Below are 23,352 nucleotides of genomic sequence, written 5' to 3'. Positions count from 1 at the left end.
GTGCAAGGACCCAGGTTCAAGCCCCTGGTCCCCATCTGTGAGGGGAAAGCTTCACGAGCGGTGAAACAGGGTTGCAGTTGTCTCTCTGTCTCTCTCTATCTCCATCACCCTTTCAATTTCTTTGTCTATCCAATAATAGATAAATAATAATATTTATTTTTGAAATGAGAAATTCAGCAGCTAGATTTCTTGGCTCTGGGCAGACTTTTTCGTTCATGCAGAAGATGCAGAGAAAGGGAGAGACAGGATAGCAGCAGGACTTTCCCCAGTACTGTGGCTCTCCTGGGTGGTTCTGGGGCTTGAAACTACACTGTGTGTGTGGCATGGCATGTCCCTCCTACGTAGAGAACTCTCTATCCAGCCCTCAATAGCATTATTTTAATCTCTTTGAGCTCACTGCTGTGCAGTGTCTCATTGGTACTGGTTGGTCACATCTCAGGAGCTTCTCCAGTCTTTGACATAGGGCTGCCCCCTGATATGACAGGTGCTTTATAGGTAGAAGCCTCCACCACAGTCCTATGGTTCCCCAGGTGACACTGATACCACAGTTGTGGCTAGGCTCAGTCCCTGTGCATCTCACCCAAATATAAATTCCCTTAAGCATCAAAAATAAAGACACTCCTAAAAATATCAAAGGAGGAACAATCCTACAAAAATATCTTCAATGCCTGCTTTCCTGTTTATTTACCTTTCAAACTTCTTTACCTTCTATAGTTGCCCCTTAGACTGTACTTCCAACTCCCACCCAAATGTCCTCCTACCCAATCCACTCCCATCCCCTTGCCTTTCTGGATAATTCCTTCTTATACTAACATTTTAACCTTTCTTATTATAAAATCTCAGTGGCCTGTTTGGCTTCCTACAGCAATTTCTTCACAGTATTCAAATGACTTCTAATTACCCTATGATTAAAATCTGTTGTCCCTGTTATATGAGGTATTTATATCTGAACTCAAGGCCCATGGAAAAACTGCCCTTCAAATTCATGTAAAAAGCACACTGCATCATTAAGTGATTAAACTAGGTTAAAACAAATTAGTGTATCATAAAAACAAGCTAAGCTAGCTATTTCATTCTAATGGCTCAATGGGCAGCTCTCTAAATATATACAAACACACACAAGAAAAACACCTGTTCTTTGATACGCATGCCTTTCATGTGCTTGTGATGTCAGGTCTTTGAAGATCTAGGTTTATCTCCCAGCCTTTTATCTTATTTTTGATTCTGGGTTTCACATTTACTATTTTAGTTCTGTGAGTGCTGCATTTAAATTTTGTTTTCTATATTTATTGGGTAGAGACAGAGAAATCAAGAGGGAAAGAGGCAATAAAGAGACACCTGCAGTACTCCTTCACCACTTATAAAGCTTCCTTTCATGCAGGTGAGGAATGGGGGCTTGAATCCGGGTCCTTGTGCATGGTAACATGCACACTCAACTGAATGCACCACCACTCAGCCACAGGTGATGCATTTTCATCATGGTTCATATCTTTGCATATTGGTGGTAGGGGATGCCTAAACAGGAGGATAGGAATGGCTGGAAAAGTTATGGTAGTTTGCAAAGTTTCCCACCTGTATTTAATTAACATACATAATCACCAATAACCAACACTAGAGCTATTTCCACTCGAATTATCACAACTCTGCTGTGGGGGAGGGAAGGAGGCATTCTGAAATCTTTGCCTGGATTTACCAAAAAAGTCATAATTTAGAGATTGATCAGCTTCTCCCTTTCACACTGTTTCATACTCAGTTAATCACCAAATGACGCTTCAATTCAAACATGGCTTTTCCCATGTGGAAACGCTGAGATTAGCCCAAATGAAGTAACAAAACTAGCATGCTGGTTATCCATATAGTGCTTGGCCTGGGTACCTTCATTCCTCTCTCTGCATCTTGGAGAACACTCATGCAAGAGGATTTCTCAACAGCTCCTAGGAGAAGAATAGAGATTTAGCACATGAGACTCAGAGGATAAAAATGAAAACAGCAACACATCCCTCTAAGGAGCAGAATAACCCTGCAACCACCAAGAGGCTGGAAGGAACCACATGCACATCAGACAGGAATATCTAGCCTGGAGGGCTGTAATAGTCTTGGGGATTTAAACTTTCAGTCACCAATCAAAGCAATTCGCTAACAAAGGCTCCAGGGAGGAAAAATGTGACAGTCTTTCCTAGAACAGAGAGCACCTTCACTTGGTTATATTGCTCATCACAGGTGGGGAGCCAGCAGGCACCATTTATGATGCCCACTTGCCACATCATAGTTATCTTTTTATTACTTCTCTGCTAAGACTATAGAAATTTTCAGGTCATGCCAACAGGAAAGCCACCAAATTTCATCTAAATAGTTACAAGGCACAACTTGGTCATCATTTTCAGGCTTTGTTTTTATTCTAATATGGGCAATCTACAGGGAATAAAAACCAGTAGTACACAGACAGAAGTTGAAAAACAAGAGAGAGACCAGCAGACCTGCTTCACTGCTTATGAAGCATCACTTGTGCAGGTGGGAAGCAAGGGCTAGAACCCTTAATTAAGCATGATAACATGTGTGCTCTACGGAGTGTGCCACTGCCAGGCCTCCTTTCTTTCTTTCTTTGTTTCTTTATTTCTTTCCTTCTCTCTTTCTTTTAACCCAAGTACTGCTCAGCTCTGGCTAATGTCAGAGATTTAACATGGGACCTTGAAGTCCACAAGATTCTTAAGAGCCTTATCTTTAATCATTCTTGGGATCAAACTTCCGTGCCTCTCTTTGGCCCATACCTGTGTCCAAGAAATGTTATCTTTGGCAATGACTTTGATTGAAACACCTGCATCAATGAAGCTTTATGTGTGGTAAGAAAAGTCTGCAGGTGATTCTCTTTCTCTTTCCTTCTCTTATCTCCCTTACCCTTCTCATTTTCTCTCTGTTGTATTAAATTTTTTAAAAGGGGGTGGGGTGGGGAATGGCCTCCAAGAGCAGTGTATTCCTCATTTAGGCACTGAGCACCAATGGAAACCCTAGTGGCAATAAAATAAAATAAAATAAAATAAAATAAAATAAAATAAAGGAGCAGGGTAGTGACGTCTGGTAAGAACAAAACTGCAGTTGTTTCACTTTCTCTCTCCTCCCTCTCTACCCCTCCTCATAGATTTCTATGTTTCTGTCTAATAAATGAACAAATTAATTCATTAAAATATAAACATAAAGAGAATTAGGGTATAAGCTGACCAGCCAGACATCAGAGATAGATCATTTGCAGAACCAGGTGAAGCAATTATATTAAAGACTGGTGTCATAAAAGGCAGTTTGAAGTTAGATCTGTTTGCTCATATTCAGTGACATCTCTCTGAGAATCAGGGGAGATCAGTTTGTGAAGTTCCAGGCTGCCTGGGCTCGGGAGGGCCACACAGGGAAGGGTTTACTCATTTTACATTATTTTTTTTCAAACAAATAAACTTCTGTTTTATTAGAACAACCTTAGGTGAATGGAAAAGCTGCAAAGACAATACTTCTTGCACACCCCCACACTTGACTAACATTTCAGTATTTCTTAGCCTATTTAAAGCCCTTTCTCTGTTCTAAGATCCAAGCTAGCAAGTTGCATGGACTTCTCATGTCTCTACATCACCTCCATATTCAACAGAATAGTGTCTCACTTTCCTTGCTTTTCAGGACCTTGACAGTTGTGAGGAATACTGACCAGGAATTCTGCAGGATGCTGTGTGATCTGGATGTGTTTGATGATTTTCTTATGGTTAGAATGGTCTTCTTGGAAGAAAAAGATTACAGAGGTGCAAAGCCATACTTACACACCACACTATGCACTAGCAATAGAGACCTTATCACTGATGGCACTGACCTTGACTGGCGAGCCATGGTCATGCTTACCAGATTTCCCCATGTAAAGTTATTTAACCTTCATTCCACATTCTGATAAGTCACTAAGTAAACCCAAGTTCATAGAGAAGGGTAATTAAATCTATACTTCCTGATCATATTAATTCATAATAATAAACTAGAATTATTCTGTAAGACTCCCCTCTCCTCCTCTAGTTATGCATGTATAGAAGTATGCATTTATCCATTTAAATCAGCAAGAATCCATGGGCATTTACTTTATACTTCCAGTTCTAATCCAATACTATGCTACTTCCTCTCTACATTCACTTCTAATCCAATACTATGCTACTTCCTCTCTTTCTCTCTCTCTCTCTCCTCTCTCTCTCTCTCTCTCTCTCTCTCTGTGTGTGTGTGTGTGTGTGTGTGTGTGTGTGTGTGTGTGTGTGTGTGTGTGTGTTATTGCCACCAGAGTTATCACTGGGGCTCTGTGTCTGCACTATGATTCCACTGGCCATTTTTTATTTTTTCTTTTCTTTATTAGATAGGACAGAGAGAAATTAAGAGGTGTGAGAGAAATTGAGAGAAAAAGAGGGAAAAAGGAGAGATGCCCATATCCCTCCTTCACTGCAGGGCTTCCCCTCTGCAAGGGGGGATCAGAAGACTGAACCTAGATACTTGTGCATGGTAACAGGCATGCTCAAATGGGTGTGCCACTGCCTGGGTGTTGGTATGCTTTTAAGACCCCTTCTGTTTCATTGGTTTAATCCCCCCTGCTTAACACTGTATTCTATTTACATAACCACTGTTAACTAAGCACTACCCTGCCTGCAGGGCATTGGTTTAATCTCCATTGGTTCATGATGTCTTTTTGCTCCGCCCCCTCTTGTAGTACACCCTGATTTGCACCAGTCACTTTTCGAACCACTCTCTCTACATCACATCCTGTTTCCCCATACTTGGCAAGTATATATATAAGGACAGGATTGTGATTAGAGTTTTAGTTTAGTTTAGTTTGGCTTAGATTGTGCTGCATTCTGCATGAATAAAGAGATACTGCGTACAGCTCAGCCATGAGTCCCTGGTCATCTGTCTCCCACCTGCGAAGCTAACCCAACACCTGGGACCCTTTATTGTATGTTTTGGTCATTCAAGTTTGGGTCAGCCCTTCTGGAATGTTTCCTGCAGCCTTTAGTATGCCAGGTCTTTTGTTTTGTAGCATTACTTGTTTTCTGGTAGCAGGTTTTTCCCAGGTTAACTCTATTCTCCCTGTCTCAGTTCCAGAATCAGTGATTTTTCTAAAGAGACCTAGCTCTGGTTATCGGAGAAGGACGTGAGTTAGCAAGATGGCTGCTCTTTCCCTCAGCTCACACTGCAGCTCTGTGAAAATGGAGTTCTTTCTGTTCCAGAGCACACACTCATCCCACCAGCATCATCCTAGGTAGGGCATTCCAACTGTAACATGTCAGGGGCTTCATTAAACTAAGTGGATTGACTTCAGTTTAAATAACCTCCCTGCCTCATCTTCCACCCATCACTCACACCCAGGAGGAAAGAATAAAGTGTCTACTTGGATGTTTTGAAAGAGGAAACAAAGTCTGTTTGAGCCCTTTCCATCTTGCCCACAGAGAAGCAAGGGCAGCAGTCAGCTGTCAGGAGAGTGATAAATAGCAATGGAAAACAGATGAAAAATTTTGAATGGATCTGGCACATGTAACCATTCCCTACTCATTTGGTACACCTAGCAGATTTGACCACTTGACCCATTAGCACTCAGATGACCAACTGACAGCATAAGTACCTGGAGAAGTCCACATGTAGGCTTTCTTCTCCTCTTCAGCTGAGCTCATTCTTGAAATGCTTGAAGATCTATGGCAATAGAAGCAAAGTTGGGCTGCTTTGTACTTGCACAGCAGAGAGAATAATCTTAGGGAAGTCCCTGTGATGCCAAGATCATCATAATCATACCCTTTGTCTCTCTTTCTCTCTCTCTCTCTCTCTTTCTCTCTCTCTTCCTCTCTCTCTTCCTCTCTCTCTCTCTCTCTCTCTCTCTCTCTCTCACCTGAGAGATGCCTCTGCAACAAAATGATGCTATGGACCATTTTACCTACTATATATTTAAGTGGCCACAGTTGGCCATACCTTTTATATGTAACTTGAAGATGACCCCAAATAATACATAATGTGGAAGGGGGAGGTAGCCTCCATCTAACCATATAACATGTAATTTCAGGGCTGAGGAGATAGCATAATTGTTACACAAAAGTCTTTTATGCCATAGCTCTGAGGTCCCAAGTTCAACTCTCAACTCCACCATAACCCAGAGCAAGCAGTGTTTCTCTCCCCCCTCTCTCTCTCTTCCTATTCCCTATCAATTTATCTCTGTCTCTATCAAATAAATAAGTCAATAAATATTTTTAAAAGATACAACACAATACCAAGCAACAACTCAACTGGATTTCCTAGCAGAGGAAAAAAGAGTCTTCTTAGCATCATACTTAGCTGAAGTAACTTTGACTTGTGCTTTGAAAGTAAAGAAAGTAGGGTCTGAGAATTCTTTGTAGAGATTGTGTTATTAGAGACACCCTTACCCCAATAGTATTTGGATTCCAGAGGCCTTTCCTTAAGCAATCTCACCTTATATTATTTTTTAAGGAAAACAGAACTCTGAGGAACTTTTGAGACCAGCAAGCCTCAAGTAGGAAAGTTTTTACATAATGATTAGCCTTTTTCTCCAGACCTTTGAGAAACTTTCTTGGAATAAAGCATTTCCTGTCCCATGGATCAACATAAGCAGTTGGGATAACTGTAAATATTAATGGTATTTTTTTCTTCTCCACCCCTAACTACAAATTAGTTACTTCCTAAAGATCTAACTCTACTTAGTATGTAGATATGGAAAATTACTTGGTACAATTTCATGCTTGGTTTGTGCTCTCTTCAGTTCCATTTATCGAGTGAGGTGAATTCTGTTTTAAATGCTCCAGCCCTTAAATGTATGAATATATATGGTAATATTTCTCCTTCCATATTATCAGACCTAAGACTATTGCAAGCCTCTAGAAGTTAGTCCAGGATGTGAATGAAAAGAATTAACAAAACTCCTTTTTATAAATAAAAATTTTAAAAAAGAATTAACAAAATGCGGCATCACAGACTTTTGCACTCTGTTCCTTCGACTTTCATTCAAAGGCTTATCAACACTTGTTCAGCATATGATCTTACAAGAAAGTATAATTCATGTCTAAACTTAAAGTGTACTGGAAGAAAATAAAGCTAGGTAGATGACATAATAGCCAGAAGATCCAGGTTCAACCCTCAGCACTGCCATGTGTCAAAGATGAACAGTACCCTGTCTTTTTTTTTTCATATTTCTACTCCTCTTAAAAATAACCTTAAAAATTTCTAAGTGGCATAGTAATCACACTGCTGCATGAATTCAAAGATGTGATAATGATTAAAGAACAAATAATACTATACATAATGAATATTCATAACAAAGATCAGTTTTCAAGACAGTATGACAGACATACACTGATGTAACAGAAAGCTTTCTAGTATATTTTAGGAAAAAAAATATCCAGGGAGGCTGAGCAGAGCACCTGGTAGAGTACATATATTACCATGCACATGGAATTCATTTCAAATCCCTGGTCCCCACCTGCAGGGAGGAAGCTTCACCAATGGTAAAACAGTGCTACAGGTATCTCTCTTCTTCTTAGCCTCTTTATTTCCTCTCCCCTCTCTATTTCTGCCTCTATCAAGAATGAAATATATATATATATATATATATATATATATATATATATATATATATATATAGTTGTCACCCAGAGTGGTGGATTTGTTGTATAGGTACTGAGACTCAGCAATAGCCTTGGTGCCAATAAACAAACAAAACAAATAGGATTGGGAGTTGGGCGGTAGTGCAGCGGGTTAAGCACATGTGGCATGAAGCGCAGGAACCAGTGTAAGGATCCTGGTTCGAGCCTCTGGCTCCCCACCTGCAGGAGAGTCACTTCACAAGCAGTGAAGCAGGTCTGCAGGTGTCTGTCTTTCTCTCCCCCTCTCTGTCTTCTCCTCCTCTCTCCTTTTCTCTCTGTCCTATCCAACAAGAATGGCATCACTAACAACAATAATAACTACAACAGTAAAACAACAAGGGCAACAAAAGGGAGTAAGTAAATAAATGAATATAAAAATGACATCAATAACAACAATAATAACTACAACAGTAAAACAACAAGGGCAACAAAAGGGAGTAAGTAAATAAATGAATATAAAAATGACATCAATAACAACAATAATAACTACAACAGTAAAACAACAAGGGCAACAAAAGGGAATAAGTAAATAAATGAATATAAAAATTATTTTAAAAAATAGGATTTAATATTTAACCAGAAGTGGCTTTAAAAGAAAATAGTTGGGTCACCTAGAGAGTGTACCTAGAGAGTGTGCCATGCATGTGACTCAGGGTCAAGGCCAGGCTGTGATAGCCTTCCCTTTCTCTACCATTCTGTCTCTCTTTTTATCTGAAGAAGTCAGTTTGCAGTGGAAGTCCTGGCAACAACAAAATAATAGACAAATAAAAAACATTGTCTAGAGAATATGTTTTTTTTTAAGATTATCACTTAAAAGGATCCAACCCTTATTTTGCATTTATTTATTTATTTAGTCCTCACTGGAGCTTCTCCATGGAGGGATGACTTTTTCAGATAGAAGCAGAGAGATAGAGAATAAAAGACTCCACAGCAGGGAAGTTTCAATGAAGCAGTACAGTGGGGGCCAGGCTCTATCTAATCTGAGGTCACATACACAGCAAAGCAGGTGCCCTTCTAAATGAACTATCACACAGGCCCCCAAATCTCTTTTTTAATTTTTATTAGTGATTTAATATTGACTTACAAGATTATAAGAAAATAGGGGCATAATTCCATACAATTCCCACCACCAAAGTTCTGTGTCCATACCCTCCATTGGAAACTTCTCTATCATTTACCTCTCTGGAAGTATGGACCAAAATTCTTTTGGGGGGTGCAGAAGGTGGGAGTCCTGGTTTCTGTGATTTCTTTCCACTGGACATAGGTGTTGGCAGGTCAATCCATAGCCCCAGCCTGTTTCAATATTTCCCTAGTGGGGTAGGGCTTTGGTGAGGTAAAGATCCAGGGTCCCCAACTCTTAAAGCCATCAAAGTATAATTTATTATACACTAACTATAACATATACAAACATCTTCCATATATGTAGTAATACAGAGATGTTTTTTTAGATGACACACAGAAAGAAGAAAGAGTAGAGATGCACTTTATATGTGTTATCACTTTAACTGGTGGTGGGAGGGCACATGAGTCAGAGGAAACAGCAGGTGCAAAGGCTTGAGGCTGAAGAAGGCACAGAAGAAGGCCCTGTGGCTGGGGTCAATCTGTGGGGTAATGAGTGGGCCCACTCCAAGGTCTGCTCTTGAAGCCCATCTAAAGGCTTTGACTTCTCTATTATATCACTAGAAATAGGTAAGGGTCCAAGAACAAACAGAAGGAAAAGTTTAGAAACTCTGTAGAGACGTTTGCTTTAGGAAACAGTTATTTAGAAGATAATTCTGTTGCTGCTAGGGAAATAGCTCAATTTACAGAGCACTGAATTCTCATGCCTAGAGTTCTTAGTTCAGTCCCCAGCACTGCATGTAACTGTGTGGTGTTCTAGTTGGTCCTTCTCTGCCTCTTATGACACTGTCATAAATATTTAATAAGTAAAATAAATATTGAAAAAATATTATATCCTGCCACCAAAGATAATATAAAAATAGGGACGATGCTTCTTTATCATCTTGGAAGCAAAGTTAAAAAATGGAGAGTTTGGATGTGGGTGTCATTGTGTTGAGTTGCATTGTGGGATAAAACTGGAACAAGTTTTCAGATATACAAATCATGACTTTTTTCTGTTATCCAACCAATTTGAGTAAAGCATCCAGCATATGTAACCAAAATAATCCTGACAAATATGTCCAGTGACATGAAGCAACCTGCTCCTCCCACAAAAGCCAAATCTCTATCACTGGGCTCATGCAATTTCCACCAACCAGCACTCATTTTTGTTTTTTAACCTATTAAACTTCAATTCATCCTTCAAAGCCTCTCTTATGATCTACTAAATGAGTCATCTCCAGATTCTACCAGTAACTCCCCCCACCCCACCCACACAGCCAACATTAGACCTGTATCCACATTTCTCCTATTGAACTTGGTAGCGTGAAGTAACTGTATAACTCCTCTTCGGTGTTCATCATAACACATTGTAGGACTGGGAGGTTGTAGCACAAGTTACCATGTGCTACAACCCTATTTCAAGTCCCTAGTCCCCACCTGCAGTAGGGAAACTGCATGAGAGGTGAAGCAGTGTTACAGGTGTCTCTCTTCTCTTCTTCATTATCTCCCTTCCTCTCTCTCAACTTCTGTCTTATCAAATCAAGTATTTTTAAAACACTGTACAAGGTAGGCCTTTAGTTCATAAATTGAGTACTAGCCAATGCTGACACTTAACCAATTATCAATAGGATGTTAGTAGTATGTGACCAAACAAAAGGATAGTCAAACCTTGACTTCACATCTCCATGTTTATGAGATGAACAGGCAGATGTACAGATTTCCCAGCTTCTCTTCCCAGATTTCATTCTGCAGGCTGCAGAATACAAGCTCCCTAAAAACATAAAATAAAAAGTGACAAACCCTTTGTGTTTTGTATGGACTTTCACGGATTTTCTTCTGCATATACATTTTATTTTGCTGATGTGCTCTGTTATCTGCATTCCTGGAAGCCATGCTATTCAACTCCCCAAATCTTCGAGGAAGATTATAAGCCTATTTTAATAAGATGCATCTCCTACCATTTCAGCTCTATCTCAAATTAGCTTTAGAATGCTATATTTTACTATTTATAACAAATCATGCAGCCCAGTTCTGAAAAACAAGGAAGGAGAATGAATTTGAATAAGAAAGAAATTTTGCATAAAGATCTCGAAAGGTGTTTTAAATGCCTAATCTGAGCTTACTCTAGGAAATGAAAATGCATTAATCATTTTTTATCTACATAACACTCAAAACTGGAGAGGCAGATTCTATTTTCTCAAGCTTAGTTATTAAAATGTATTTTAGATGAAAGGCATAAAATGCTTATTTCCATACACACTACTAGACAGCAAAATGAATAGAATCATCATGCTCATAGGAGATGTAAGCGCCTAAGAGAGCTATCTATTCAATACACAAGAATGCTGGAGCGTGTTTTCTTCAGAACAACCATTTCCTAAGATCACTCTTATTTAGCTACGGGCTTCTTGGCTTGCCAAAAGAACACTAATATTTGCACAGTATCTTACAGTTTCTACTTCACTGTGATGATCCCTTGACAGATTGAATACTTGTGCTCCCCCTCCTCAGATTCAGACGCTGAAAATAGATGAAGGATAATATAAAAGTCTGCATATGTGTATATTTCTATATCTGACAATGAGATGACACCTCTTGGGGGGGTGGTTACAATAAGAGTTAAATGAGGTCATCAGGATGGAGTCCTCAAGAGTGGGATTAGTATCTTTATGAAAGTCATGAGAGTTTTTTTTTTCTTCCCTTCTTTGCTTTTCTCATTTGAAGACACAGCAAGAAGACAGTGTCATGGCCTTGAACTTCCCCACCTCTAGAACTATGAGAAATAAATGTTTACTGTTTAAAACACCTACTGTATGGACTATAGATGTAGATATAGATATGCACACTGTATTATATCAGCTCAAAGGAAACTAAGATGATTCCTAATTCACATGTGCAGATAAAAAAGACAAGGGTGAAATATGAAAGAGGAGCTTGTGTCTCACCCCAATAACCAAGTGACAAGTTATATACATGTCAAAAACTGGCTTTCTCCTGAACCACTTCCCCCCAGGTCTGGTTTCCTACCATAGCCGCCTTGAAGTTTTCAAACCCTGGCCTTGGGAGCCAGGCAGTGGTGTAACAGGTTGAGGACACTCATTATCATGTAGAAGCTTCCAGGTTCAGGCCCCTGGGTCCCACCTGTGTGTGTGTGTGGGGGGGAAGCTTCACAAGCAGTGAAGTAGTGTTTTAGGTATCTCTCTTTTGCCTTATCTCCCCCTCCCCTTTCCATGTCTCTCCATCCTATCAAATAAAAAAAAAAATTTAAGTTTTTAAACCCTCACTTCTTACAGGGAAAGTTGCCTCTGCCCCATAACCTTGATCCTAGGAATGTGTATGCTCCTCACCTTCCATGGATGTTCTGTTCCTGCTCACTTCTCTCTGTCCCTGAGTCTTCCTATCCCTGCTGGTCCCAGGAGGCCCTCCTTTCCTTTCTGGAGGTGTGGTTACCAATTCTGTTTGGGTCACTCTCAGTCCTTGGAAAGGCAAAGGGGAGTTCTTCTCTTCTGAAGAGTTCTCTCGAATTTTGTTCAGCACATGCAGATAATAGAAATACATCTCCAGCACACTGGCTCCTTGTTCAGGCTCACAAGGTGTGGCTTCACTCCAAGGGAGGCTACTGCCAACCTCTTGGGGTAGGGAGGAGCTTGGCAAAGCTGTTCTGGAAGTGTCCCTGGAAATTGGGTGACCTGCAGGCTTTACCTCTTCCTTTTCCTCCTGAGTCGTTTCCCTGATGCCCAGGTGAGCTGTATGTAGTGAGACACCAGGCAGCTCTGGGGGTGGCAGTTGTTCAAGCCCAGAGCTGCCGTGCACACCACTGGTATCTTCATCAGGGCCACGGAAGACTTGGGTGTCCAGATGTAGATGAAACACAGCACTGTTTGAGGGGCCCTCTGGTGCATTCAGTGAGAGACCAGCAACCTGAGGGGCCAAATCACTCTCCGGATGTGTTAGATCAAAATACTCCCATGTCATCCCAGAGGAGCTGCTTTTAATAGAGCAGGGTAGTGAACCTGTGCTTGGAAGGCTTCCTGCAACCTTCTCCAGGTCAATCTCCTCTGCTCTCTCTGTGATGAAATGATTGCATGTTTGCTTTTTATGCTTGGTAATAATATGAGAGGATCTCAGAGTTGACCCCACATTGTCTGATTCCTTTCTCCTTCCACTAGAGCTATGATTAGGGGGTGACCATTGCAGTCTCTGGATGAAGTTTTTGCCTTCGGAGCTGCCAGCTGTGATGTCCACTGTGACATCCTTATGTTCTGCCGCTCCTCTGCACACCTCCTTGACCTCATAGGTCCCCCCATAGGTAGAAATACCACTTAGCACCCTGGGTTTTGACAGGAGAGTGCTATGACTTGGAGGAGACCAGGCCATGTCCATAAACTCTCCTGGGTTCCTTCCTAGGACACCCTGTTGAAGTGTCTGTTTTCTTTCCATAGGTTCATTGTTATCTTCCTCCTCTGAGCTGTCAGTCAGCGGAGTCCAAAAGTAACTGTTAGCATGTGGACTTTGTCCAGTTTCCTCTAGAGCTTGAGATTCTTCTAAAGTGAGTCTCAGAGGAGACAGAACCCCCAGGTTCTCAGAAAGAGTCTCATCCTCGCTAGGGCTGTGAACAGGACTAATCTCTGCTCTGTCAGACTTTCCTTCCACAGAATCTTCTAGCTGGAGGCTGTCAGGTGAGGAGCTAGCTGCCCTTCCCTCCCCTTCACTCCTGACCAGAGCTTCTGGCCAGCCAAAAGAGTAACTTCCAGGAAAACCCTCCTTCAGAAAGAACCCTGGCAATTCTGAAGGCACCCTCGCTGCTGAGAAGTTCCTTTGGGGGCTAAAGATGAAGCTGCTTTGGTCTGTCTGTGCCTGAGACTGGTCTTCCCTGGGCAGGGACAGGCAGTCAGATGGCTTCAGGTGGGTATTCTTCCTACTTGCTACAGCATTTGAACTTGGGCCCAGGCTAGACTGAGAGAATCCTCCAGACATGCAGTGACTCTCCAGTGCAAAATTTTCCAAAGGTTTGGACAAAAACTGCTGAGCCCATCTTATAACGTGCTGCAGCTTCTGTGCCTCAGGGACCAAAGCATCAGCCAGCAAGTGGAAATCTAGCTTTGCTGGGCACCTCTCTGTCCCAGGTCCCCTCTGGAGTCCCTGACTCTCACACAGCTCTGCTTCTCTGGGAGTTGCTCTGAGCTCTCCCTGGAGCACAGGTCTCTTTCTGGGTGCTAAATGATGTGGTAACAGCTCAGGGGCTTGCAGCCCAAAAGTTTGATTTCCTGAGGGATCCACTTTGGTGTCTCTTGATTCTGTGGACACTGGCTCACTCCCACTTCCAGAAATAGTATTCTTTATTACCCCAATACTCTCATAGTAAGCCACACGCTTAGCCCGGAGGTGCTTTAGGTCATGGGTTCGAGGCGTGTCTGCCTCATTCCATGGACTAAGTCCATCCAGTGTGGGAGGTAAAGGGTCCATCTGTGAATAAACAGGCAGAAGCATTAATCAGGATTAAAGCTAAAAATCAGGATTTAGGGGTCCAGACGATGGCACACTCGGTTGAGCACACATATTACTATGTACAAAGACCTATGTTCAAGCCCTGCTCCCCACCTGCATGGAGGGGGTACTTCTCTCCCTCTCAATATGCCCCCCCACTCAATTTCTCTCTGTTCTATCTAATAAAATATAAAATAAATTTTTTAAAGAAAATTAATTTAAAAAGGAAAAAAAAAGGCTTCCAGGAGTGGTGGATTTATAGTGCTGGCACTGAGCTCTAGTGATAACTGGTGACAAAACAATGAAAAATAAATCCAGGGCATGGTAGTGGTGCACCTGGTTGAGCACATATGCTACCATTTACAGGGATTTCCACTGAAGCTCCCAACCCCCATCTGCAGGAGAGAAGTGTCACATGCAGTGAAGCAGTTTGCAGGTGTCTCTTTTTCTCTCCCCAACCCTCTCAATTTCTCTCTGTCTTGTCAAATAAAGTTAAATAGAAACTAAATAACAAAATAAAAAAACAACAACAACAAAAAACCCAGGTGGCCCAGGAGGTAGCACAGCAGACAAAGCACTGAATTTATAAGCAGGAAGTCCCAAGTTCAATCTCTGATGTTGCATGTGTGTTTGTCTGTCTGTCTATCTTCTATCTCTATTTCTATCTCCCTTCTTCTCTCCTCATCATTAATGAATGGATAAACAAAACACCCCTCCCATGATTCTTCTCTCTGTTCTTTTTTTAAACTTTTTTCTTATATTTATTTTTTCCTTTTGTTGCCCTTGTTGTTTTTCTTTATTTTTTTTATTAAAAAAGCTTTTTAAAAAATATTTATTTATTCCCTTTTTTTGCCCTTATTGTTTTAATGTTGTAGTTATTATTGTTGTCCTTGTTGGGTAGGACAGAGAGAAATGGAGAGAGGAGGGGAAGACAGAGAGGGGGAGAGAAAGACACCTGCTTCACTGCTTGTGAAGGGACTCTCCTGCAGGTGGGGAGCCAGTGGCTCCAACTGGGATCCTTATGCTGGTCCTTGTGCTTTGTGCCACGTGCACTTAACCTGCTGCACTACCACCCTACTCCCAATTCTTCTCTCTGTTCTACATATCTTCTGCTCTGCAGCGTGGGCACTCTCTCACACACACGTGTACACAGATGTTTGCTTACAAAGTCTGTATGATGTTCCCTGTTGAATGCCAAGCTTTCTTTTTGAATGTCACTGTTCCATTGTTTGAATACTGTTTCACAGAATCCACAGAAATCTCCCCCAAATTACACATTCCCTGCCAAGTCCTCCTCAGATTGTAGTCTGCACATGCCACCTACAGGCTTAGCAAGATGCTGGTTTTCTTCCAGGCATGCAACTGGATGGTGTAATGAGTACCATATCTAAAAACTCTAGGGCACAGAGCAGAAGTCCAGGCTAAGGCAAGGTGAATGGTCAGGAATGAAAACCAGTGACCCTGAAAGGGACAGCTAGGGAAATAAAGGCAAATGTAACCAAATGATAGGAGGAAAAAACGCAAGTGTAAAATGATAGGAGGAAAAAAAACACGTGTTAACTGCATCAAATTCAAGGCTGGTAAAGCCAGGAGAGTGTTAACAGTTACAGTTTGCAAAGGGGATTGAATTTTACCTAAAATCAAACCATATGCCCTTAATCTTAATCATAAATGATCAGAATGCTGTAGAGTCTTCCTTGTGTTTCCTAGTTTATGTTTTCAAGGAAGACTTAAAACAAAAAGCAAACAAATCTCATATTCCGCAGCAAATGTTTCCCCCAATAGACTCCATTGTATCCAGTGCTTGTGCAACACCTTGTTGATTTAAAATAACAAAGCAACATGCAGCTCCATCTCAGGGAAGTCTACAGTAAAAGTTGCTGATAGTAAAAACATTTCTGGGGGTCGGGCGGTAGCGCAGTGGGTTAAGCACACATGGTGCAAAGCGCAGGGACTGGTTCGAACCCCCAGCCCCCCACCTGCAGGGGAGTTGCTTCACAGGCGGTGAAGCAGGTCTGTAGGTGTCTATCTTTCTCTCCTCCTCTCTGTCTTCCCCATCTCTCTCCATTTCTCTCTGTCCTATCCAACAACAACGGCATCAATAACAACAATAATAATTACCACAACAATGGCAAAACAACCAGTATAACAAAAGGGAAAAAATGGCCTCCAGGAGCAGTGGATTCCTGGTTCAGGCACCAAGCTCTAGTAATAACCCTAGAGGCAAATAATAATAATAATAATAATAACATTTCTAGTTGTAACTGGGGCAATAGCTCAACTGGTAAAGTACTGGACTCTCATGTTGAAGTTCTTAGTTTTATTCCTGGTAGAACGTGTGCCACTGTGGTGCCCTGGGTTTTCTCTCCCTTTTTCTCTGTCTCATGTGAAATTATTTTATACAGTAATAAAATAATTTTTTAAAAAAATACTTCTAGTAAGGGCAGGATGGTGGCGCACCTAATTGAGAGCACACATTACAGTGTGCAAGGCCCTGGATGTAAACCCTTGGTCCCCACCTGCAGAAGGAAAGCTTCATAAATGGTGAAGCAGTATTGCAGCCATCTCTTCCTTTTTATTTTGTTTTCTCTCTTCCTATTTCCTTCTTCTTCTTCTTCTTCTTCTTCCTCCTCCTCCTCCTCCTCCTCCTCTTCTTCCTCCTCCTCCTCCTCCTCCTCCTCTTCTTCTTCTTCTTCTTCTTCTTCTTCTTCTTCTCTCTCTCTCTCCTCTATTTCAATTTCTATTTTCCCTTCCCCTCTCAATTTCTAACTATCCAAAACAAATAAAATAAATAAAATGTTAAAAAATATTTCCAGTGGGGGTAGGGTGGTGGCACACCTGGTTTAGTGTACATATTACAGTGCACAAGTACCCAGGTTCATCCCTGGGGCCCCACCTACAGGGGAAAGTTCCATGAGAAGTGAAACAGTGCTGCAGGTGTCTCTCTGACTCCCTATGTCCATCTCCCCCTTGCTTCTTAACTTCTCTCTGTCTCTATCCAGAAAATAAATGTTAAAAAGATTTCTACTTCTCCCAAGACCTATCTTACCATAGTTTCAGATTTCCTAAGCGAGGGTCCAAGTGAAAAATCATCTCTGCTAAAGGAGGGACACTCCCCCAGCCCAGGCACTCTGCTATTGATATCATCCACCCACTTTTTCTCCTCACACATGCTTTTGTTGGTATACTAAAGAACAACAGACCAACAGTCAATTTTTCACTTTTCATGTTGCACTTAAAGATAAAAACATCTATCTTCTGAGTGGCCAGTACAAAATCATTCTAGATACTCTAGCAGATGATATCATACGTGGGAAGAAGTATGGAATCAGGCAAATAATTCTGGTTTTCCACTGTAGGTTCTAACACAAACAATGTGTGTTAATCTCAGTTTCCTCATTCATAAAATGGGTGGGCACGTCTTATACTTTCATGTTTCAGAAATAAGTGAGGATAAAATATCTGAAATGCCTAACACAGAAAAGAGCACATTGTCATGTCTCCTTTCTTCTGTTTATATAACAGATACAAAAATCCCCCTTTTTTGATTCATCGCACACTCCTGGAAGCCATCTGTATGGTAGACAAAGAACTACATTACATGAATGTGGTTGTCTCTGTTGTCTTCAAACTACAGCCAAGGAGATGCTGAATGAAAAATAGCCCACCTTGACACTTAGAAGCAAATCTGTAAATGAACGGGGGGGGGGGGGGGACTAAATATGACCTGCTTTAGAGCAAAGGAACATGACGTTAAATCCTGAGCACTGAGTATGAGCTTGGAAAGCCAGACCCTGTGTGTGCTTAGTTCTGGACATGTTGCCCACACTCTCCGCACCTCTCTTTCCTTTTTCGCAGCCTGAAGATAATACAAAAGTTCCTGATTGGGTACTGTGAAAAGGAAAAGCAGTAGCCCTCCTTTGGGACCCCCATTTCTCCTTGGAGGTTCTCTACATACTAAATGAGGGCAAATATTTGCCACTCCCATAGTCCCCCTGGTAAAGGACTAAGGCTGCTAAGCAACTCCTTTGCCCAGCTTTGTGGTTGGTTTGCAAGTTTCCTAGATACCTGAACCCCAAGTAGTTCTTCACAGAAGTTGAGATTACCACCTACTGACCTCCTTCTTCCTAAAGAAGATAAAGCCTATGACACTTTAAACTCGGATTTATTTATTTTATTTCATAGGAGGAATAAATTGAGAGGGGAGGGAAGATAGAGAGGGAAAGAGAGACACCGGTAGCATTGCTTCACCACCCATGAAGCTAACGTTCACTGCAAGTAGAGAGTGGGGGTTGAACCTTTGCACACAGCTTCCCACGCCCACCCCCACCCCTCACCTAACTTGGTCATCTGTTTCAGCTGAGGAGCATCCCTTGCAAGGAAAGAGAAGGCAATAAGGAACAAGAAATTCAGGGTCTGGGAGTCACCTCTGTGGCCAGCTGTTGGCATAAATATAAGCCAAACATTATCAATAAATGTCCCTATTTGCCAAAAGAGGACCCTGCAGAGGAAAAGATGCTTAGTCCAGGATTCTTTCAGCCACAAGGTCATATTCTAAGCATATATATCTGAACAGAAAACACTTCATACAAGTGTATTTCTTTCCCTTCTTTTTTTTCTTTCCCTTCTAAAGCAAATTAAAATGCACTTGAATAGAGGCTTGTTTTCCAATGCGTACACATACACACACACACAATCTATGAGCAAAATAATAAGTTTGAAAAGTTACTTTTTATCCTGACTTTCCTGGACCAGAATCTCCCTGCAGGGTCCCGAGGAGTTGGGCGCGCTGAGGGCAGACAGGTGGAAGCTGACCCCGTCTGAGTGCAGCTACACTGGACGCCATGCGGTCGTCACGGAAACGGTGAGGCAGGGCGGGTCCCGAGTGCAGCGAGGTGGCCCCGGTGGTTGCCAGGCAGCAGCTGGAGGTGCAAGCGGAGCCTGCCTAGCTGAAGTGCCACTGCTCAGTTGCGCAGACAGGTGAGAGGAGAGCCAGACCCTTGTCTGGGGACATGAAAACGCTTAAAGAAAAGTTGCTTCCCTGCCCAAAATTTCCAAATTTGCGTCCGAAGCCAGAATGACACTAGAACCAGATCTCCCAGGCTCCCATTTCTGGCTTGCAGGAATAAATAAAATAAAATATCTCTCTGCTGGAGGATTGCAAGTCTGGATTTAAGCAGTTTGCTTAGGCGCAGAAGCCTCTGGCCCCGTCGCTTCTCTTGGAATCGGTGTCCTTTCTTCACCCTCGCACCCTGCTTAGCTCCCAGTCATAGTTAAAGCATCCTTTCAGCATGCACCCCAATTTCCTTCCTTGCATCTCTCAAGGTGGGGTGCAGGTCCTCATAGCTTTTTGCTCCCTTCAAGGCGATCGAAATGGACGTGTTGCTGCTGTTCGCGGGGTCCCCACTTGGGGGCAGCCTCGCCCGTCGATCAGGTTCATTCCCAGTGAGTGGCCGTCCCCCAGTGTTCATGCCAGTGAGCGCTGCTGGAATAGACTCCTGGAAAGCAGAGCCAGGGTACAGTCTCTTCTGAGGTGTTTCCTTAGAGGACTGGGGAAGTAAGTGGGACCTAGGACTCCACAAATGTAAGACGCTCTTGACTCCTATTTGTAGTTTACACCTGGGGTTCAGAAGAACAAAGAATGCATGCTTGTCATTAATCATGCTCTCCTGAGGATAAGTGGTGTGCTGATCACCAGGCACTTAGCCCTTTGAGTCCTATTTTTTTTTACATTATTATTATTATTGCCACCAGGGTTATGGCCTGTGCCTGCAAGAGGACTCCACCGCCCCCTGTGACCGCCTCCCCCTTTCCCCCCATTTTTTCTTTTTGATAGAGACTGAGAGGGAGAGAGATCTGCAGCACTGCTTTAGTGGGAGTGGGTGTTGGGCTCAAACCTGGGATGGGCAGATGACATAGTAGGAGACCTATAGATACCTTGCCAGCCCCTGAAACTTTGCTAGTGTATGTTGTAACTTCTTAAAATAAAGCTGTAACAAGCAACTTTCCTCATACTGGTTTCCTATGGTTCCTTTTTTCTAGATGCGTCTGGAAGAGCAGGTGCTCTGCAGAGTACACTCTTGAGAAATGCTTAACTGGAATACAGTGACCTCCCGGTAAAGCTTGAGTAAGGTAGGTTGGTGCAGAACTTCTGGAATCTTCTGGTTTTCAGTGTAATGATGAAAAGCCAGACTGGAGCACCCTTCCGGAGGGTGGTGGGAACAAAGAGGATAACAGAATTCTCTAGAATACACTATTGCTTATGTTTCTGGTGCTTGGCACAATTTTAGTTCATTTAATCCCTCTGAGGTAGGTGTCAGTTTGTCCTCATAATAGAGACAGACTAACACCAACAAATTACTCAAACACCACTGCCAGGCTCACATAGGGATGTGTTATTGTTGTTGTGTGGGCCGCGGAGAAGAGAGAGAGGAGGTCCGGAGTGAAGAGGGAACACAAATCTTTATTTGCGCTGGCACCTCAGAGTTGGGTGCTAGAGAAGCAGGTTGGGCCACGTGGAGGTAGCGAAAATGGCCGCCTCAGGCAGTAACCTTTCCTGTGTCTGAACACTGAAGTGAAGTGCTGGCAAGAGAATGAGGTGCGGAAGAAGAAGGGCTTTTATAGGAGCAGCTTTCGTGAGAATGGGAACAGGGAGGAGTAATCATAGCACTCCGGGATAGGATAATAACTCTTGTGAGAATAGGAAGGGGGAGGAGTGACCAAAGCACTCCAAATATCTCAGGGAAATAGACAATGCCCTGAGGGCACAACATGGCGGAAACAGGCACTCCGAGAATGTCCCAACTCTCCTGGGAACTAGCAGTAGCCTGAGGGGACAACATGGCAGATGTGACTGCATCTGCACAATATCCCAGCATGTTATCTGAAGGTAGATCAGCAGATAGGTAGGTAGGACTCTCCTCCAGCCATCCAGGGCTGGAGACAACTATTTTGTTTGTTTGTTTCTTTCTTGTTATGGTCACCTGAGTAATTGATGATAAGTGGGAGTAGAACACAGCAGCTCTCAAGCAATAAGCAGGAGGGAAAAAAGCCTCAACTGATGCCTTTTGTTAGTGGGTAGGACTTGGTCCTCCTTCAGAGATGCATGGTAAGGAAAAATCTAAGGGGCCAAGTGGTGGCACACCTGATTGAGCACACATGTTACAATGCGCAAAGAACCAGATTCGAGCCGATGGTCCCCACCTGCAGGAGGAAAGCTTTGCAAGTGATGAAGCAGTGCTGTAGGTGTCTCTCTGTCTCTCTCCCTTTCTGTTTCCCCTCTCCCCTCTCAACTTCTGGCTGCTTCTATCCAATAGATAAATAAATATAATAAAAATTAAATAAAAGGAAAATTGGGAATTTCCTGGATTCTGCATTAAAACAGTTAACTAGACAATTTGAATACAGAATCAAGTTGGACTTTAATTCCTCATTTCTTTGAATCAGAGAGGGTACTGGCATTGGTCAGGATTGGCAGTACAGTTTTTTTTTATATCTATTATAAATTTGTTTTTGTGGAAAGAGAATGAGTTAGACTTGGATTTAATGAAGGGCCAGAAACAGCTGTGCAACTGGGATCTTGTACTCATTTGGATTGTAGCGTCACTTACAGCCATTAGCCTGAGGAGGATCAGCTGTTGAAAAACGTGTTTTGCGAGGCAAAGAGGACAGGCATTTAAGGACACCAGCTTCTGAAGGTGACAGAGATAACCCTTCAGACTTAGTTTAGGGTTTCTTATCTTTGTGCTACTCTCTGTAGAGACACAAAAGCAACAGAATAGGAATCAAGATGGCAAAAGTACAGAGGAATTTCTTTGCACTCAGTTTCCAGAATTCTTATGACCTCTTAGAAGCCAAGAAACTTCCTTCCCCTGTTTTAGACTCACAATCAAAGGCAGGCTGAGTCCCATACAGTGAGTAAATCAAAAGTTAAAACCAGGACCATAAAAATCTGTGCACTGAGCCTGCTCTTTCATGTTTGCTGTCATGCACACTCCTGCAGAGCTCATAGGAAAGGCTCAATTAAGCACAACAAAGATAATTCCTCTTCCTGAGGGAAGCCCCCTCCTCCTAGCCTCCATCTCCTCTAAACTGGGCACACTAGAATCTTTTTCAGTCTGCAAAGCTGGCCCAAAGTTAGACAGACTCAGAGTACACAGGTCCTGAGAAAGAGCTGCCACACAGCCATATCACAGTGTAAAACTTGAGCAAGAAGCACAAGTAAAAGGAAAGGAGCTGGGCGAGACTCAGACGCGCAGAGCAGAGCCTGGGAACTGCTGTTTTCAGGGGTGGCTACAGTGATTAATGAGCCAGTTTCAGAAACAAACACCCTTTATGTTTGAGTAACTCTCCCTCCCCACCCCATTAAAAAAAAATTATCTTTATTTATTGGATACAGTCGGAAATTTAGAGGGAAGGGGGAGATAGAGAGGGTGAGAGACAGAGAGATATCTGCAGCACTGCTTCACTACTTGTGAAGCTTTCCCCCTGTAGGTGGGGACTGGGGGCTCAAACCTGGGTCCTTGCACAGTATAACAGCTCAACAGGTGCACCCCCATCCACTCCTCCCCCCCTTTTTAGTAATGTTTTAATAATGAGCAGAATCCAGTCTACAGCAAAGTTTGCTTCAAGGGTCATTTCTCTAACAGTTATTTGAAATAGTTTCATTCTCAACACAGGTCCTCCAAATCCATTTCCTATAAGCATGCATATTCCTCCTATAGAGACCAACAAGTATTTTAAAAGCACCTGCAGTATTCCCAGTGGAGTGGAATGTTATAGCAGTAAATAAGCAGGCACTCTGTTATGTGCAAAGCTGGGGTTTGAATTTGGGACTGCATGCTTGCAAGTTTGACACCCCAGTGACTGTGCCACCTTCCTGCAGCAGATCTCACTTACTCTTTAAAACACTTAAGTATATTCCACTTTTTTCTATTTTTTTCTTTATTGGAGGGATTAATACTTTACAGACAACAGTAAGATCCAGTAGTTTTTTTTTTCTTTTTTTAAATTTTAGTTTTAAGAGTACCCTATTTTTTATTTTTATTTATGTATTATTGGATAGAGACAGAGAGAAATTGAGACGGGAAGGAGAGATAGAGAAGGAAACAGAGAG

General features: G+C 42.3%; 1 protein-coding gene across 1 annotated transcript in view; it reads right to left on the bottom strand.

Moving 5' to 3' along the window:
- Window positions 1-927: 927 nt before the first annotated feature.
- Window positions 928-23,352, bottom strand: part of LOC132540799 (uncharacterized) — a 26,469-nt gene continuing 4,044 nt past the window's right edge. The window contains exons 4-10 of the mRNA XM_060198977.1: window positions 21,848-21,928; window positions 17,287-17,424; window positions 12,098-14,216; window positions 10,419-10,521; window positions 5,627-5,694; window positions 1,876-1,934; window positions 928-1,020 (exon numbers count right to left, since the gene is read on the bottom strand). Coding sequence (XP_060054960.1) covers window positions 928-1,020; window positions 1,876-1,934; window positions 5,627-5,694; window positions 10,419-10,521; window positions 12,098-14,216; window positions 17,287-17,424; window positions 21,848-21,928 — 2,661 coding nt within the window. The remainder of the gene's footprint in view (window positions 1,021-1,875; window positions 1,935-5,626; window positions 5,695-10,418; window positions 10,522-12,097; window positions 14,217-17,286; window positions 17,425-21,847; window positions 21,929-23,352) is intronic.

This window comes from Erinaceus europaeus, chromosome 10 (assembly GCF_950295315.1).
Source record: "Erinaceus europaeus chromosome 10, mEriEur2.1, whole genome shotgun sequence".
Lineage (NCBI taxonomy): Eukaryota > Metazoa > Chordata > Mammalia > Eulipotyphla > Erinaceidae > Erinaceus > Erinaceus europaeus.
The sequence above is the reverse complement of the archived record's forward strand: the minus strand, read 5'-3'. Positions and strand labels throughout refer to the sequence as shown.